The sequence below is a fragment of the Dipteris shenzhenensis genome, chromosome 26 (assembly GCF_047967505.1).
Source record: "Dipteris shenzhenensis isolate YYH24624 ecotype China chromosome 26, Dip_SZ_1.0, whole genome shotgun sequence".
Classification (NCBI taxonomy): domain Eukaryota; kingdom Viridiplantae; phylum Streptophyta; class Polypodiopsida; order Gleicheniales; family Dipteridaceae; genus Dipteris; species Dipteris shenzhenensis.
This window is the reverse complement of record NC_141621.1, coordinates 42,864,566-42,883,792: the sequence shown is the minus strand read 5'-3', so window position 1 is coordinate 42,883,792 and position 19,227 is coordinate 42,864,566. Positions and strand designations below refer to the sequence as shown.

Genomic DNA, 19,227 nt, shown 5'->3' with positions numbered 1-19,227 from the left:
AGAGTGAGGAAGCAATAGCATAACCATGGAAAAACAAAGAAAGGAGCAGGAGAAGCAGGACGCTGAAGAGAGACAAGTAGAAGGGAACCTGCATCACGAGTCGATTCTTAGGGGGAAGAAGGGAAAGAAGGAAATAAAAAGGATGTGTTATTTTATTAGCTATATCCTTTTTCCTTCCATTGTTAGGCTTCTTGATACAGATTCATGAGACTCAACCACTTATGGGGGATACATGTTGATTTATGCAGACCAATTTTTCTTGAGGTGCTAGCTTTAGTTTGTCTTTGCCATACCAATTATTTTGTCAGCTCAATGTTTGTGCAGATAATAGCCTACATGTCAAGTAATCTTCAAGCTTGTATTCCCATGATAGAACAATGGCTTAACTTTCCAAAAACTAATGGAAAACATTTACATATTTCCTAGAGGGCATTACCTTAAGCAAGCGTTTGGAAAACTTTCATGTTCCTTATCTCACTTATAAGAATGCTACTTGCCAATATGATATTTGACACAATCCTTGCAGGTCATCCAGATCAATACACATTCACTTAAGGACTCCCTTTTAAAATGAAAAAGGGGCTGTATCGTTGTGTTAGTCTATTTAAGGCTACCCACCTTTGGGGCAGCCTTCTCATCAAGCAGGCAAAATTTTGCTTAGCTTGTCCTGCTCAGACAGTACATTTGGTTTGCAAAGCCCAAGATTGCAAAACCATGAAGCAGAGCGTGTGGTTGAGCAGTCCCTTTGCGTACTAGCATTTTGTTCAACGATTCCAACTTGTTCTGCCAGGCTTGGGTTAGAATGAAAAAATGCTTTTTATATTTCAAAGTTTGTGAAACTTAACTTTCTCAGGATTTTGCACTTGGTTCTTCAAGGTGCCATGGTAACATTGAACCCCATGTATGTGCCACCGTTATGCCCTTGAACAGGAAGCTTGATTAGCTTGAAACTAGCAAATAAGGACTGCAGCCCAATCCAAAAAAATCCATATATCACTCAAAACTGTAATAAAGTATTATCCTGGTCCCACTCACAAAAGTGCCAAGACTGCGAAGTTGGAGAACACTATCATGACACTATCCATTTTGCCCATTTTAAACAATGAGCTTCATCGAATACACTGCAGGGTCTTAGAAAATAAAAAGGTTCTAATTTCCTACCGTGAGCTCAAGTAAATCACTAAACAAAACAGCAAAGCTTTCATACCTTGATTCATAAGTACTTTTTGAGCCATGGAACATCCAAGTCTTCTTTTAGTGCAAAAGTCACGTCATCCCTAATATCCAACAAGCAAACATAAGCTATGGTCAAGATTATATTTATGATAGTCTTGGAATACACTGCAGGGTCTTAGAAAATAAAAAGGTTATAATTTCCTACTGTGAGCTCAAGTAAATCACTAAACAAAACAGCAAAGCTTTCATACCTTGATTCATAAGTACTTTTTGAGCCATGGAACATCCAAGTCTTCTTTTAGTGCAAAAGTCACGTCATCCCTAATATCCAACAAGCGAACATAAGCTATGGTCAAGATTATATTTATGATAGTCTTGCATATGTACATCGTCCATTCAGAAATGATTCATTTTTTAATGAAGGTTTGAAGAGTAAAAACAGGACCATAGAAAGGAAGGCAATTCTCCAACTAATCCAAAATATATTTTAGGATATGCACAAAACTGTATGAGTGAACTGTAAGTTAGTGCATGAAAGTCGAGGATACAAAAGTCAATTAAGACAGGTAGACAGGATCCTCCAAGTAAGCATGCCAACCACATCAAGTGAAGAAAAAGACTCGTATTTTGTACAAACTTAGAGATTATGGTACGGAACTTAAAATAGTGGATGGCTATTGAAAATTCCAAACATTTTTTAACTGCCTCACCACTATTAAGGCATGATGTTGCAGATCAAGATTAGTTTGGACCTTTTAATGTTTTCTTCAGGACAGGCATGACAAGGCTAGCGAAGCTTACATAGGAAAATTAAGCTGCAGCTTTTGTCGACGATGCTGAGCACCTGCTTCACAAATGATGAGGCGGCAGGCACCTAATCCACATCTATTGCGACAGAAGGGCACTTAGAATAATCCCAGTTTCCAAGAGAAACTTAAACTGAAAAATGCTTCAAACAAGACCTTACCCAACAGAAAGTAGTGTATCCCAATCAAGAAAAGTCTCATTGTTACTTTTGCAGAGATGTGAAAAGGTCATGGCCACCTGATTCATGCCACAATAAGAATTAATTCAAGAGAAATTCTCACAAGACGACAAAACACCGTCAGAGGAAGAACCAGAAGGTATGATACCAAAGCCCATTTGCTCCAGTAAGAAGTTATATCCACCTTCTCAAAGGATGTCTCGACCATGCCTGTTTTACGTTGTTCTTGAACCATCGACACCAGAAATATCTTTGCTTGCTTGGAACATCGCCCCATAATCTATAACAAGAGGTGAAATAAGTAAATAAAGCACCCTAATCGTGATAACATTTCAAACAAAGAATTTCAAAATAGCATACCTTAATGTGAGGAGCTTGAAACATCTCTTTGATTGCGTCTTCAACATCTGACATCACAACAAGATTTTTCTCGGCACTACAACCTGCCATGCAAGCAATTTTAGTTACTTCTGCTAAAGATTATGATAGAGGTGCCATCCAGCAATGCATGCACCTTAGATGGCTTTACTTGACAATGCACTGGTCCATAACTGCATGCAAAGTAGATGGCTTTAATTGCCAATGGACTAGTCCTGACAATGTCAGTTTCTATTGCCTTTAGAGCTAGTGTCCAGAATACCTGAGCATCGAGACTCTGCAATTTCAACTGCACGCCTGCAAAGTTCTAGAGCACGGCGAGCATCACCAGACACGGCCGCAACCTGCAATACTCACCACGTTCAGATAACAATAGATATTTAGTGGCTACTCTTATCGAGCATTCTCGCAATTAAAAAGACCAAATATGTTTGATCTCGGTGTGGAAACTGTCTTTAGGCAAACCTTGCGTGATGCAAATTCAATAGCTTGCTTTTCAAAGGCTGGAATGGCCTTGAGGCGAGAAGAGATGATCATTTGCAGTTGCTCATGTGAATAGGGACTAAATGATATCCTCTGTAAGCCCATCCGACTTGCAATGCGAGGAAGTAGGCGTTCTGGCAAATCGATTGTGTTTGCTATGCCTGTAAAAATCAAAGAGAATTCTTCATGCACTTGGATATGGTGCTAATCTGAATAATTACCAGCTCAAACAAGGATCGGTATTAACTCAAAAGATTAAAACACCCAGTCAAGAAGGCAGTCACCACTTTCACTTTGAGCAACAGAGGAGCAGGAAAAAGAAAATTGAAACAGTGCTTTGAAAACCACAAAAGCCCAGTCTTTGCATTCACAAAGTCTAAATGGTTTCCTTCAATGATCAATCTTGGTTCAAGCATTGTGAATAGGGAAAGATTATGGCATAACAAGCCCATCTCATAAATTGAGCTTAATATAGGGCCTCCATTCCCAACTGACAGTTGTTTTTGTAAGGAACATTCCTTGATTGCCCTGCTCGTAGGGCTTTTAAAAAACACAAAATTCCTTTGTCTTTCCATTTACAAGGTTTGAGGTTCAATGTAGAACATATTTCTTTAAATCTCGGTTTAAAAAGGCAAGCAAATATAGCCAATCTTGATTATCCCCTCTGAGGTTCCACTTGGCATTGCACACCTGTGGCAGTTCATGGTGTTCCTTGACCAATGACGGAGTGACATCCACATCTTTAGGTCAATCACCTTGCTTCTAATAATAACAAGTCAAAGTATGAGGTGAGCCATATGCTCAACAGCTGCAAAAGCATACTAAAAGATCACATCACAGAAGGAAATCCATCTGAACAAGACACTCTCGAGTGATGCTCAAGTAGACTCCATATAGAGACTATCAATAATTGACTGCTTGGCCGCCTCTTTTGGTTGTCCAACTACGTCATTGATCTCTAACTAACCAGGGTTTTCATCCCTTGCAAGACCCCCAATTGGACCACAAGCCTAGCCCCAGGCAGCCCATCCAAATATTAGCCTAGAAATTTGAAGTAATGAGGAATGAACGCACCTATAACAAACAACCGCGCATGAGGACGAGTAGGCCAGTCAAAAATGTTATAAAGAACCTGGAAATCATCAACCAAAGTTTGAGCCAACAGACTGATGAGCATCAATACTGGATAGTTATAGGTCAACGAAAACTTACAGATTGGTTTCGAGTCACCAAAAGATCCAGCTCATCAATGAGTAGAATGCAAGGCTTGGAATCAATACACTTCGAAGGCTTTAAACAAGAAAACCTCTCGTCAAGCAGCTGCAAAGCTTTTTTCCAGCCCAAGTGATGCCCTGTAAGAGCTTCGTGAAGTACCTACAAGAATTTTAGCAAGTGAGCATACCTCAAATCAAGACACCCATAAACTCATGTACAAGACAAGGAGTTTACCGTGTACAAATGTTCAGGAGAGGTAAGCCGTAAGCCATTGATCTCCACAAATCGATACGGGTGGAGCTTTCCTTCCTCGAAATTTCTTCGAAGTTTTTGCATCACCTCTAGTACAGTTGCAGTCTGCATGGAGCAATTGCACTTCTAACTTAGACGTTTATTTTGTCCAGGTTTTATAGAAATGGAAGAAAATTAAAAGCAACCTCTCAGATACATGGGACAATAACCTTGCCGGTGCCTGGCACACCACTGACATACAAGCAATGCCCTAGACTGGCATCACCTGCAACTACCGCATCAGATACGAAGGCGGAGATCTCCCTCATCTCCCTGCAGTATATAAAAATTTAAGCACGTAGTTAGAATATAAATCCTGTATGTTTACAAACACCTACAATAGAATAACCATTTGATTATACTAGTTGTCCATTGAAATGGAAGTGGAGTATCGAAACAATATGGAGTATCACTGTTGCATCTGCTTTTTTTTTTTTTTCTTCAGAGAAACTGTCGCATCTGTTTTGCAACTCCTCAACGTAAGAACATCAAACACAGCTAGAAAATAGGAATGTGGTTTAAGAGGTACTTTTCTCTGCAAGGTAGTGAGTTGGGAGTAGCTGTTAGCCGAAGAGCAGCTTTAGCCTTTTCAAAAGTTGTGGCCGGTTTCCTCCTTGCTGCTTGAGGAATTATTTTTGCACCCACTTTGCCAACTCTAGCCATTCCACCACTACGAGCATTCTGCATTCAAAAAATCTGAATTCAAGTCACATGCATTCATTTACACGACCCCTTCAACAAAGCTTGTACGTATATGGTCCTCACAAAATTGCCTGAAAGGTAAGGAGACGTACTGCGGCTCTTGCAGAAGCTGATGCTTTCTGTACATTTTTTTCAGAGACCTTTAAATTGGAAGGTCTCCTCCTTCCCTGATCTGTATCCTCATCACTTTGACCATCTTCATCTTCATCGGATGGATGATAGTCACCCTCAAAGTCATCAAGGGGAGCTTGGGCATCCTCCTCAATGTCTGGGATCCGCTTAAATGTTTGAAATTGGGTGTCATATTCATATTCACACAGAAACACATCATCTCCATGGCTGCCTGCACTCCGAAAATCCTCAGGACCCATCACATAACATCGCCGGAGAATTGATGTCACCTGTTCCAAACCCACATGCAAGGCTTAGAATTTGCTACCTTGCAGGGATACAGTTTTGCAAAAAACAACAAGCTCAAGCACCTCATTCTTGTCACATTGATTGGTGCGAAACAATTCTCTTCGCAAATTATGTGGCTGTCTCCCAACTGCAGTCTCCTCAGGAATTGTATACCACCGGCCCATGAACCAGTAAGAGCCATCTGCTTCCTTCCATAACCTGCAATGCACACAAAGTTAGTTACATTTGCAAAAATAAATACATCAACTGCAGGTAAACCAGCTCTGCGGACATAGACCTTTCAATATGAGTTGCCCATAACTTGGATGCCAGTAGCATCTCTCGGGCAGTTCTGGGTTTTTGAACATGAATGCTGGTTTGATTCTGATTTGGTGGTGGTACTTTTGGACATTCAGAAGACTTCTCCTTGCTCGCACAGATCGAGCATACCCAATCCCCATCAGGAACCGCCTTCAGGGGCGGATCTATGCATTTTAAATGAACTCCACCAGAACAACTGTCACACTCTATCAACTTTCCTGTTTTCCCGCACATAAGACATACCTCATCCTCTTCATCGACATCTTCCTCCGTTCTTCTGACATAAACGTCATCACCAACCTGGAATTTCATTCTATCTAAGATTACATGGTGAAGCCTTTTTTTCCTTTGGCTTTTCGTGGTTTTGCTGCTATCTTTACATCCTGCCTTTTGAGGAAGATTTTCTTTCTCCCTGGATGGATTCTTCTTGTCGCTGACAGCGTTCGAAATGTCAGACTTTTTGGCATCTTTGCCTTTTCTCTCGAGCTTCGTTACCTTTGAAGGCATTTCAGGCACGACAGCCTTTACAATCAACCGTGGAGACTGCCGTCTTGCCTTGGTTTCCAATTCAACGGATTGGGGCAATTCCGTTTCTACCGCGCGGTCTGACTTATCCCTTGACAGCTTTTCATCAGTCTTTTTTCGGGTGTTACGGGGAGCCAAAGCCTCACAGGCATTGCTAGAGCTCTTCCTTTTAACATTAGCAATGTGAGTATCCCCAATCTGCTTCTTCTGTTCGGAAGGATCGGGCTGGCCGGGATCTTCATTGCAGGTGGGAACTTCTGGTGGTCTTTCATTGAAAGATAGCCTCTTGGGTCGGACACGGGGTGGAGCCACAATCTCAGGTGTTCGTGGAGATCTTCTGCACGAAACATTATTGGGCGAAGGGGTGTCGAGAAGTGCGTCCGATGAAGGATGTGCGCTTGCATCTGTACATTTTTCCAAAAAAATTATTCCTCTCTCTCTCTCTCTCTCTCTCTCTCTCTCTCTCTCTCTCTCTCTCTCTCTCTCTCTCTCACAGACCACTCTACACCACTACATCCTGCAAGTGCATACGTGCAACTCCTAAACGAAATCTAGCCACATTACCACCGTAACCCGGAACTCGGACGAAAAAACTTCATGCAGACAATTCAATAGAACGGATTCAGCTTCGAAAGAAAAATCTCCAAGCACCTGCAAGGCTGTCTCGCTCCGCAACTACCATCGCTTCTCGTAGCCTCTTGGTCAACTGCTTTGGTGATGCTTCCTCAATCGATGGCGGCCCCTTCTTATCCTGTGGCAGTGGAGTGTGTGGATGGTGCTTTTTCCGTCTCTTCGCCGTGAGAGCGGCCGTTTCAGGTGCCATATCCGGAAGCTTAGACCTGATAAGATACCCAAAGACACAATGAAGGGCGCGCTCCGTGAACTTATTGAGTCTGCGTTTCGGCTTCGACAACCCAAAACTTCTCTCTCCTCTACCAGCTTTGCGCAGACCAAAACTTGTCTCCTATGCTCTTCTCGGAGACGCGCAGCGACGCAAAAATTCACCTTTCGTGCAGGTTGTTGACAAGCCAGGTTTTCGTTCACGTCCAGTGCTCTCGGGGGATTTTAACCACAGAAAGGTTCTCTCTGATCGTGATCTCTCTCTCTCTCTCTCTCTCTCTCTCTCTCTCTCTCGCTTGCTCTTTCTTTGTGTCTCTCGCTCGCTCGCTTGCTCTTCAGCGAGCAAATCTACTGAGCGTGGAACGAACGAGGCTGGATGGGCAGCTGAATGTGCGACGAGGGGAGGGAACAAGGAGACGGCAAGGTGCAGAGGGGCGCATTGAATGCTGTGGAGACGCGCATAAAAGCGACGAGACGATCGAAGAGCATTGTGGTGGCCATGGCGGGAAAATGCAAGAAACACACAAAGAGAAAGAGAGAGAAGATCTGCACACTAGCAACGGTAAGATCATACAAGTAATTAGCATTTTTCTTGTTATTACTTGCAGCCCACATGCTCACGTCTCTCTTGCGCTCTCATCTCTGGGTGCTCCCCACAGGTTCGCGCGAGCACACAGCTTTGTGACCCGGCGACTTTGAATCCAAGCTTTTTGCCATAGCCAATCTACGAATCGAAGAAGGACTGAGCATTACATTCCATCAGTTTTGAGCCACAAATGGCTCCATTTCCAAGTAGTCCTCAAGATCGCCCAAATTGTATATGGATAACACAAGAGTCGTCTAGATCTCGAATATGAGCCATTTGGAGATAAGTAATGTGACGAGAATTAGCATATGCCTTGGCGCCCTCTTCTCTCTCTCTCTCTCTCTTTCTCACCCTGGGCACATGAGGGCCTTTTGGCAAGGTTCAGGCAGAAAAGCCTATCGCATGCCTCACTCATTTTGCATCCCAATGTCTTGTTGTTGAAATAGTATCCATACTTTTTGTTTTCCCATATGAGTTGATTATGCCATGAAAATCCCATCTCCTCCATTTACTAGGCCGTCTTGCTAGCAAAATTCAACTAACATCCCTTCTCTTATTTCAATGGTTGTGTGAAGGCCATTTGTTACTTTGGGATCTTCTAGTAGTTTTGATTTTGTGCAAATCGTCTCGGAGAAATGATCAATCGCTCTGAAAGTGTGCTTTGTGCCTGTAGATAGTTCTAATACTTTCCTTTTATGTTTATTTGTTTTTGAGTTGGTGTAGTAGAGGTGTGGGAATTTGTGATCTGTTGGTACTGGGCGAAAGCAGTTTTGGTTAATGTAATCTACTTGTTCTTGTGTGTGTGTGCAATTTCTGAAGGAGTTCATGAAAGTGTTGTTACTTTGTCTCATTGTATTTTTCAATTCATAGCATTGTGCTTTTATGTACCAATATGTGTTCGCCATGGATTGCAAGTCGTCGTCATTCTTCTTGAAAATCCAGGAGTCTTTTTACTGGCTTTGCTTGATAAAAGTCTCCGCAAGCAATCACATCAATATTGTTGAAATAGTCTGAGTGATTATGTTTCAATATTCTCATTCTGAGATCTACAAAGTCCATCGTTCTTTTGCCTAGTAAGGAGATCTCATAAAAAACTAGTTGGACTTGTTCGTAGAGTGATGAAAGTGTGTCTAGTTTTTCTCTTAGAAGGGAAGTTAGGTTTTTAGTATGTGTTGGCAAATGCAGTGCAGAGTGTATAGTGTTGCCATTTATATTGCACGATGCCTTTCTGGTATACACTAGCATCAACACTTTTAGCAAGTCATGGTTAATGTGTGGTGTGCTTTGGTTGCAATATCGAATTAGTCCTTGAACTATTAGAAGTGGCAAGTATGTTTTCCCAGTTCCAGCTCCTCCTATGAGGAACAAGTTTAACTTTGTTGTTGGGTGCAACCTTTTTCGTATCATTACAACAACCTCTTATCCTCAAGCTTAAGGCATGGTGTAGGGTCATTTTTGAATCTATAAATATCCAAGGTTTGTGAAATATAAGACCTCTCTAAGGCCCATTACCTCTCAAATGACCTTGTCAATTTTTGAGCAATTTCCTTGACCAAAGATCTTAGCTCATTAACAACTGTAGGATGGGAAGAGTCCATTTTTGTGAGATACTATTTACAGAGATATAACATAACTACTTATTACCCCTCATGAATAATCCTTATGAGACTTTCCAAACCATCCATGTGGCCTAAAAATCTAACAAACTTGGAATGGAACTTGGTAAAAGCCACTTTTGCATCTTTGGACAATGTACAAATAGTTCTCTTTGCTCTTTGTTCAGGGACCTCAGCTTTTGGAAGTATTCATTTTGTGTTGTATCATTTTGGAAGTTCTCCTCTTTTATATTTTCATTGTATTGATAGTTATATATCTTCCTATTTTCTTCTATAGTTGCAAGTCTGGCATAGTATGCTGTTTGCCAACTTCCATGTATTGCCAATTCCTGGCTTTCGTTTCCTTGAAAGGATAGTATAGTAGTAATTGTTCTTGATAGTGATTGTTTGGATCCTTGAACTTATTAAACTTCACAAACCTTATTATTTTTTGTTTTTCCTTTTCTTGCAACCTTGCTCTGAGTGGTTATACTCTGATGCGAATGTGATCCATGTATGTTCTTCTTATGTATTTTTCTATTATTCAATCGTATGAAATGTCTGTGGAGTCGTTGGGAAGTTTTTGTAGTTGATCCTTTCGTTTAAGCAAGAATGCTCTTTTTTGTTTTTCATTTGTGTTGATAAATTGAAATTCTCGTGTACATCTATGTAAAGGCAAAGACAAGGTAATAAAGGAAGCCAGTTGAGCACTCATTTGTTGTGAATGGAGGAATTTTTTTTAAATTTAAAAAAGGTCTTCTTACAAAACAAATCCAAAGGTCACCTAGCATTTTCTTATTTACATGTTTGGAAGCCAATATATTGTATTCATGTTACAAGAGTAGTAGTGAGGTTAAAATCCTTAGTATATCCCATGAATGCAATAAGGAAACTAAAAGGGACAAATAAGCAAGAACATTATGATCTATGATACAATGAGAAGATGGTATGCTTTTGTTATGTGATTGGTAGATCAACAACAACTCAAAGTGAAGACTATTATATTAGGCATGTCAAGATGATGTTGGGATGCAATTCTTTGTATATTATGTGGTATTGATTATCTTGTGGGAGTTAAAGGACACTGTGCCCTAACCTTGATTATGTACAATACTCAAACACATATACAAATGAAAAACAAAGAAGATTAGGGTGTTCTGCACCCACCAAAACTTGTGTGGCTCTCTCTTATGGCTCTCCCTCTCTCTCACCCTCTTCCATTCCGCTTCCGTTGTTGAGATCTCTCAACTGGCGCAGGTGGTTTAGTTGAGCCCATGTGTGTGCCTAGAGCCCGAAACCTGCTACTACAGCTTCTCAGGAGGACGGAGCAAGCCTGTGGGTGCTTGTTTGAGCTTCCCAGGTGGTATTTGAACCTTGTATATTTATGTAGCAAAATATTTTTTTTTTTGAATTCATCCATCGACAGATCATGCTTTCCTTTTGGTTTTTTGCAAGCCTGCAGGTGGTTTTGGAGCCTGTGACATTTTCTGAGCCTGAGTGATCCAATTTTTTTTAGAATCATCTCGTGGGTGCTGGCATTCCCTGGCTCTGAACTCTGTTGATCATTTCTTAAGCTCTGTGAAAGCCTTAAGCAAGGAAGGAGCCCATTTTCATGAATTTGGCTACTACTGACGCTATTTTTTGTGACCTATGAGCTCCCATTCAAGTTCCACTGCCAAAGCATTTCTAGGTCTCCATTTAGCTTCCAACCAGCCCGGGAGAAGGAGAAGGAGCAGCAATAAACTGCATAATCGAGCATTTCATCTTCTTTGATTCTCTTCTACATTTCGACACTCGTTAGTTGGACTGGCTCTTAGAGACTATCATTTTCCATTCCGTCTGTTCCAGTGGATCAAGGACAGGCCAAAACTGCTACCTACAAAGTCTTGCGTGATTTGGTGAAGGCATTCTCTGAGTTATAGTCTCCGTGTCAACGTTTTTCTTCTCTGTTATAGATTTCTTCACATTTCTACACAATTGTCACGTGGGCATTTTGGCTAAGGTCTAAGTTACCTATTGTTGTTTAATTACTAGTAAACTACAAGGGTTGACTCCCCATTTCACATCCATTGGTTGGGATTTCAAAGTTCCAGCAGAAGAGAGATATTTACATATTTTCTTGCTGAGTCCAATTATGTAGTGATGCTCATATTTTGATGCATCCCACGTTCTATTTTCACTAGCGGTCATTGCCATGGGGCCGTGACTTTTTGGACATACCATATGCAAATCACTCTAGTTGAAATATGAGCCATGTGCGCTCATTGATGGTTTGCATTGGGTTGCAATGGATGTAGATGTGCTTATAAACTACAAACTAATTTTCAAACCTACTTTTGGCGTGCTTGCTTTCCTTCACATACTTTTAGCATCACGCGGCTTGCTTTCCTATTAACACACATAGCTCCACGCATCCACACTCATCTCCAAGCACCCACACTCATCTCCAAGCACCCATACTCATTTGACTTCATCTTAAGGAGTCAGTTTATTTTGCAATAGCAAATGAGAAGACTATAGAAGATTTGGAAGAAATTATGTGCCGCTTATGAGAAGGAAATTGCATCTAATAAAGTTTACCTCATGAATAGTTTTTTTGAGCTACAAAGTGGTCTCCATTGCTTCTCACTTGAATAAATTTAATATTATTTTCATCCAGCTTCACGCTCAGAAGCTGAATTTTGATATGGAGAATAAGATAATATTCATCATGTGTTGATTGCCATCCTCATGGGATACCTTTCGTATAGCTGTAAGTGGAGTATTGAAGTTTGATGATGTTGTGGGTATCTTGTTGGTCGAAGAGATTAGACGGAAGCCTATGGATGGAAACAAGCGGGATGCAGCAAGCAGGATGCAACCTTAAATGTGCAAAGGGGTGGATCACAGTTCAGAGGGAAGTCCCAAGAAATAGGAAAGTCTCATAGCAAATCTAGGGCTCGGAACATTGAGTGTTACCACTGTGGCAAGAAGGGCCACATGAAAAAGGATTGCTACAAGCTGAAAAGAGAGCAAAAGGATAAGAAAAAGAATGCAAATGGGGTGCAAATAAGGAAGGAAGAGAGTCCCAGGGAGGACAAAGGAAAAATGAAGATCGAGGAGATAAATTCGGTTACTAATAATAGTGACAATGACATTCTCTTCATGTCCAGTCTACCTACAAACTAGCTTATCACTTCAGATAATGCATATTCATAGGATTGGATTTTGGATTCTGGTGCTTCTTTCCATGTTACTCCCCATAGGGAATGGTTCTCTACTTATGATAGTGGAAAGACAGGTTGTGTGCACCTTGGAAATAACTATGCATGTGACATAGTGGGATCAGGTGACATAAAGTTTTCTTTTGCAAATGGGTCTGCTTTTGTTTTGAAAAATGTGACACATGTGCTTAGCTGACCAAGAGTCTCATTTCAACAAGTCAGCTAGAGGATGTTGGTTTTCAGACCACCTTTGGCTTTCAGAGTTGGAAAATTTAGAAGGACTCTATGGTTTTGGCAAGAGGTTCCAAGTGTGGGACATTGTATCCTTACATGTATCAAGGGTGTCTAATCATGTTGTTGCAATTATAATCGAGTAACCAAGTACTTCTTTGTAGCATTGCCGGTTGGGGCACATGAGCCATAATGGAATGAAACTCTTATGCCATTTGGGTTATCTCCCGCATTGTCTCTATGGGAGGCATACTAAATCAGCCCATAAAAGAAGGGGAAAGAAAGAACTTGAAAGGCTTGATTTGGTGCACTCAACCGTATGTGGTCCCCTGCCTACACGATCATTAGGTGGGCTGAATACTATGTGACATTCATTGATGATGCAACTAGGAAAGTTTGGGCTTATGCTATAGCTCGGAAGAGCGATGTGTTTTGCGTATTTCAAAAATGGTTGGTTTTGGTTGAAAATCAGTCAGGTAGAACGCTTAAATGCCTATGGACTGACAATGGTGGAGAGTATCTCTCTCATGACTTTCAATATTTCTGTGATACATGTGACATCAAGAGGGAGCTCACATCCCCTCATACTCTAGAGAAAAATCTAGTTGTAGAATAGATGAACTACACCATTCAGGAAAGGTTGCAATGTATGCTTCCAATGCAAGTCTTTCTGGTGGTTTTTGGGTTGAGGCAATGAAGACCGCAGTGCATGTGATCAATAGATCACCTAGTAAGAGTTCGGATAAAGGAATTTGTGAAGAGGCATGGAGTGGCAAGAAGCCCTCTTACCCTCATTTGCATATATTTGGGTGTGAGGCATATGCACATGTGCCAAAAGAGCTTCGGAAGAAGCTAGATCCTAAGTCTAGGAAATGCATCTTTCTAGGTTATGGTGAAAGTGGAGAAATGGACTATCTTCTCTGGGATCCAGAAGCAAAGAAAATCATACAAAGCCTGGTCTTCGATGAGAAGAAGATGCATAAGACACCCGTGAGGGATGTAGAAACGAGGAGAATCACTTTCCAGGATGTGAATCCACCTTCATATGTTGATAGAATAGCAAGCTGTCCATGCACCGAATGTGAAATGATGCAACCAAGTACTCCCATAGGTACACAATCAAGGGTAGATGATGGATCATCTATTGGTGAAAATGATGAGCCAAATGTGGCTGATATGTAGCGGGACAGCAAGATGAAATGCCTTTGAGAAGATCAGCTAGAGTGTCTAGACCACCTAAGAGATTTATCAAGGGGCAGAGTATGTGATGCTTACTAATTGCGGCGAGCCTTCTTGCTATAAGGAGGCTATTTATGCATGAGGATTAGTGCAAGTGGGAGTATGCTATCCAATCAGATATGAATTCACTCATGAAGAATAAGACTTGGGACTTGTTTATTTGCCACATGGAAAGAAAGCATTGCCATGTAAATGGGTCTACAATATGAAGGTCACTGGTATTGGCTCTTTCCCATGGCTTCTACAGGAAGAGCAGGGTATTCTTAGTATGCAGGGTTCCGAGGCTTTTTGTCACCTACAGGTATTTTGGTGTTGTCATTTGCAGTATAAGTGTAGCTTAGGACCTCGGGTTTTATTTCGGTGAGAGACATAGGCTTAAGTGTGGTAAGCAAACATAGTGCATGCATGTGTGAAAGGGACGTGCATCATCATGATTGGGGTAGTGAAGGCTTTTGCCTTCATTGGGGGTTGAAGGGTCTAGGGGGAATTTGAGGGTTAGAAGGACGTTCAGGGTTTAGAAGGAGGTTCCAAGGTTTAGAAGGAGTTCCAACATTTAGAAGAGTTTCAGGGTTTAGGAGGAGGATCCTAGGTTTAGGGTAGAATACATGGCAGAGAACTCGTCTCCCTCGTAGATCATGGAGGTAAAGGGTTGGGGGACTAAGGGTTTAGGAGGAGCATAGGAGTGGGAGAGAAAGAAGGTGTAAGAGCATAGAGGGGGATGAGAGAGAGGAGAAGGGAGGAGGAGGAGGAAGAGGAGGAGGAGGAGGAGGAGGGAGGAGGAGAGGGAGAGGATGGGTTGCAAGGTTGGAGGAGAGGGGAGGAGGAGTTGCAAAGTTAGGACATGATTTTGGATGTGGAGTGCAAGGAAGCATGGACACTTGGAGACAATTGCTTGGAATATTAAAGTAGAACTCAACACAAAGCCCCAAAGAGTGTGGGCTTCATTCCATTATAGGGTATTTATACAAGTTGGAGAGCTCCTCTCTCTGCATGTAGGAATTGTTAGACATTCTCTCTCTACATGTAGAACTTGCATGTAGGAGTTGCAAGTTGCATGTAGAACTCACATCTTGCATGTAGGATTTGCATGTAGAAGTTGCATGTTGCATGTAGAACTCGCATGTAGAACATGCATGTAGGAATCGCATGTAGGATTTGCATGTAGATATGCATATAGGAATCACATCAAGGACTTGCATGTAGAACATCCATGTAGGAATCACATGTAGGACTTGCATTTTTCATGTAGGTTGTTGCATGTAAAACTCGCATATAGGACTTGCATGTAGAACTTGCATGTAGGAATTGCATGTAGGACTTGCATATAGAACATGCATGTAGGAATCAAATGTAGGGCTTGCATGTAGAACATGCATGTAGGATTCCTAAGAGAGATTATTCCTAGCCTTATGCAAGTACAAGCGGAGCTTTGTCGCTACTCTACACACACATTCTATGCTACTTAAGTCCATGTGGGCACAGAGACAACATACTCCCGGATCCATTTTATTACCCTTCCTCGGTTTATGTCTTATTTTGATTTCAGAGTTGGGATGCCATGCGCGTAACCCAGTGGCTGTTAAGCTTGTGGCATGCTAGTCGCTTTTGTTGTAATGCTTCTACACCATACAATTTGTGGTCTGTAGTCAGGAAGCTTATCTCCTCTTGAGGAGAGGTAGACGGCTGTGAATTTTGGAGGGAATCTCATTGTTAAGGCTACAGACTCTATCATCGAATCTTCTTGGGAAGAGGTTTGGCGAGGGTCTCGTTATTGAGGCTGACATTTCTTGCTATCTTGCATACATGTTAGATGCGATTGCACCTGTATCATTGAGCTTGTAGATCAGCTTGTATGCAAGTGTGATATTTGTGCATTTAGGAGACGGCTGTGATGTTTGGCAGGGGCCTCGTTGTTGCTAAGGCTATAGACTCTTTTGCCGATTCATCTTGAGATTGGGCATAGCTACTTGTCCTACTTGTGAATTCGTTGCATGCTTTGAGAGTATGGAATGAAAGTGGGGGATACTATTATTGATGCAATCTATTATGTGCCTATGCAAAATCGTGTGAGTGCATGTGATCTTTCGATTAGGTAGGGACTAACTATATGCTTATTTGTGGGATTCATAGGGCAACTAAGACTCAATCGTTTCTAAGGGAAAATTGATTAGGTCTGCCTATATGTGCAAAAACGTGCATATGCTAGTGAGTATGCTAGTGAGTGTGCACGTAACAATCTAGTGCTAACTATTGAAGACTTGGGGTTCCCAAAACTTTATTATTATCGAGGTTGGCTTGTGTGTTGATGTAGTATCGCTTCAATCGACTCCCGTTTATTGTTGTTTTGAATTAGACTCCATCCAATGTTTCTAGTAGCACAGTTCCGATGGGATTCATTTTTCTTACTTGATAGAGTCCTTGACCTAGATACTTGAGTTTTCCCTTGTGTACTTTGGCATTGTATAACAAGACCAGGTCACCTTCATTGGTGTCTTTGGCTTTAAGATTTTTGTCAAGCCATGCCTTCCTTTTGCGTTTTTCTATTGTCATAGCATGGTAGGCAACTAATCTAGTCTCTGTATGCTTCTCCAATCGATAGAGACTTTCTTTCAGGGATGCATGATCTCCCACTTGTTCCTGTACTGCTATGCATAGGCTTGGTATTACAAATTCTAGTTGGACCACGGCTTCAAGGCTGTGCACCAATTGAAAAGGTGTATTCCTTGTACTGACCTTGAGTGTGGTTTTGTTTAGTTTCTTTGCCCAACCAGAACATTGTGGTTCTACTACCTTGGTGAGGATAATGCATGATATTTTGTTGGTGGATTTGTCCTATCCATTCCCTTGGGGGTAGTAGGGTGTGCTTTTCTATGGATTACCATAAAGCTAGACAAGACTTCTTGGATTACCTCATTGACAAAATGTGTGCCTCTATTTGACACAATTTCAATATGGCATCTGAATCGGGTGATCACATTCTCGTATAAGGATCTTGTTGTGCTTCTCGCATCTGCCTTTTTGATTGCTTTAGCTTCAGCCCATTTAGTAAAGTAATCAGTGGTGGCCACAATGATGTAGCGTGCTTGTATTCCCTTTGCTGGTGCTAGATGGATGGGACGGGACCCACATAGTCAATCCCCCATTTTTCAGATGGTTTTTGTGCAATAACTGTTGTTAGGGGATTGAAGTCCTTGTGTTGTTGTTTAGTAGTCCGTTGGCATGGATCACAACCTTTGACATATTCATAGGCATTTGCCCAAAGTGTTGGCCACTAGTAGCCTGCGAGGAGGACTTTTCTTGCTATGGCTTCCCCTTGGAAGTGTCCTCCTGCAATGCCTTCATGGAGTTGATTGGCATGATCTCATGAGGCATTACACATCTTCTTAAAACTTGGTCCTTGCCCATCTTGTATAGTTGTCCTGTAATGAGTTGATAGGGTATAACTTTTAAAATTAGTTTTCTGGCATCCACTGCTTTCATTTTAGGGGTGGTCTTCATGCCATTAAGATCTGCACACCAATCTGGAACAAGATCTATTTGAAATAGTGTGGCATCTGGCAAGTCATCTTCTACTCTAGTGGCTTCTTCTCCCAACTTGACACAAGACATGTGATCGGCAATGTAGTGTTGGGCACCTTTGCGGACCACTATTTTGAAGTTGAATTCTTGAAGCAAGAGGAGCCATCTGGTTATTCTCCCGGTTGTACATGGACGGTTCACAAGATAAAGCAATGCTTGATGGTGGTCAGTGTAGAAGACAAAATCATTTGCCAATAGATAGTGCCGAAATTTCTTAACACTATACACCATTGCTAGGGCTTCTCTTTCTATGGTGGTATAGTTGATCTCCACCTCATTGAGTTATTGACTGGCAAAGTAGAATGGCTAGTCTTTCTTATGTTCACCAGGTTGGCAAAGCACACTCCCAATTGCATACTTGGAGCCATCAGTATGAACATGAAAATCAATATCCCAATTGGGAGATATAGGGACGGGTGCTGTGATTAGGTGCTACTTTAAAAGCTCAAAGGCTTGGTCACACTCTTCTGTCCATAAGAATTCCACTTATAATTTGTAAAGTGGTTTGGCTATCATGGCATACCACAAGATAAATCTTCTATAATAGCGTGCATGTCCCATAAAGACTTGTATGCCTTTGAAATTTGTAGGAGGAGGCAATTCCATGACGATTTTGATTTGTCCATGTCAATTGTTGCATCCCATGCTGAGAAATGATATGTCCCAAAACAACTCTAGGGGTGACCTGCATATAGCGAGATGCCATACTCCTTGCATTTGATTAGGACTGCTTCAAGACATTTGAAGTGCTCTTTTTTGTTTGAGAGGATGCACAAATCATCCAAGAACACCTATAGAAACTTATTCAAAAATGACTTGAAAGTTGTGAACATGACTATCTGGAATGTGGTTGGGGCATTACAAAGGCCGAATGGCATGACCCTATAGGAAAATATACCCCATTCTGTAGCAAATGTTATTTTTGATTGGTTTGCAAGAGCAATCTGCACTTGGTTAGAGCCACTGAAGCCATCCAAGAAGCTATATATCTCAGAACCCACCACCTTTTCCAACACTTTTTCTATTAAGGATAGGGGATAGTCATCCCTGATTGTGGTGGCATTCACATTCTTTAAGTTAACGCATATTCTTAGCTTCTTGTTGCATTTAGGCACGATGACGATGGGTGAAACCCAATCGGTGTGCTCAATCTCATAAATGAATCCGACATCTAAAAGTTTTTCCAGTTCGTCATAAACCATGGTGCCATATTTTGGATTTGTTCAATAAGGTCCACATACCTTAGGGTGGGCACCTTCTCTTATAGGTATCATGTGTACTACCACTTCTGGTGAAATTCCTTTCATTTCCTTGTATGACTATGCTAGGTAGTCTCGGTATTGCATTAGGAGTGCTTTGAGCTTGGTTTCATCTTCCTATGTAAGCTGTTTCCCAATGAAAACCAATTTTTCTTCCTCCTCTTCAAGGGCAAGGTTTATTGTTTGAGTTTTTGCTGGTCCCTCGTAGATTGGAGTCTCT

At 41.5% G+C, this 19,227-nt stretch overlaps 1 protein-coding gene and 1 non-coding gene across 3 annotated transcripts; both read right to left on the bottom strand.

Annotated features, from left to right (window-relative positions):
* Window positions 1–474: 474 nt before the first annotated feature.
* On the bottom strand, window positions 475–7,891 carry LOC147885112 (origin of replication complex subunit 1A-like). Of its 2 annotated transcripts, XR_015543542.1 has the most exons (18): window positions 7,127–7,891; window positions 5,928–6,879; window positions 5,713–5,848; window positions 5,323–5,631; window positions 5,058–5,209; window positions 4,699–4,801; window positions 4,472–4,594; window positions 4,235–4,396; window positions 4,097–4,154; window positions 3,005–3,183; window positions 2,802–2,883; window positions 2,522–2,604; window positions 2,346–2,441; window positions 2,144–2,220; window positions 1,978–2,061; window positions 1,428–1,497; window positions 1,208–1,277; window positions 475–964 (listed from the first exon to the last, which is right to left on the bottom strand). XR_015543542.1 is itself a non-coding variant. In XM_087397366.1 (17 exons), the coding sequence occupies exons 1-16, from the start codon at window positions 7,296–7,298 to the stop codon at window positions 1,434–1,436; spliced, it is 2,832 nt and encodes a 943-aa protein (XP_087253492.1). In that variant the 5' UTR covers window positions 7,299–7,891; the 3' UTR covers window positions 475–964; window positions 1,428–1,433. The 2 variants fall into 2 exon arrangements, 1 of the variants encoding a protein (XP_087253492.1); XM_087397366.1 differs by lacking the exon at window positions 1,208–1,277.
* On the bottom strand, window positions 5,494–5,568 carry LOC147885113 (small nucleolar RNA snoR28). Its single transcript, XR_015543606.1, has one exon. It is a non-coding gene; the product is annotated as a small nucleolar RNA snoR28 (small nucleolar RNA).
* Window positions 7,892–19,227: the final 11,336 nt, after the last annotated feature.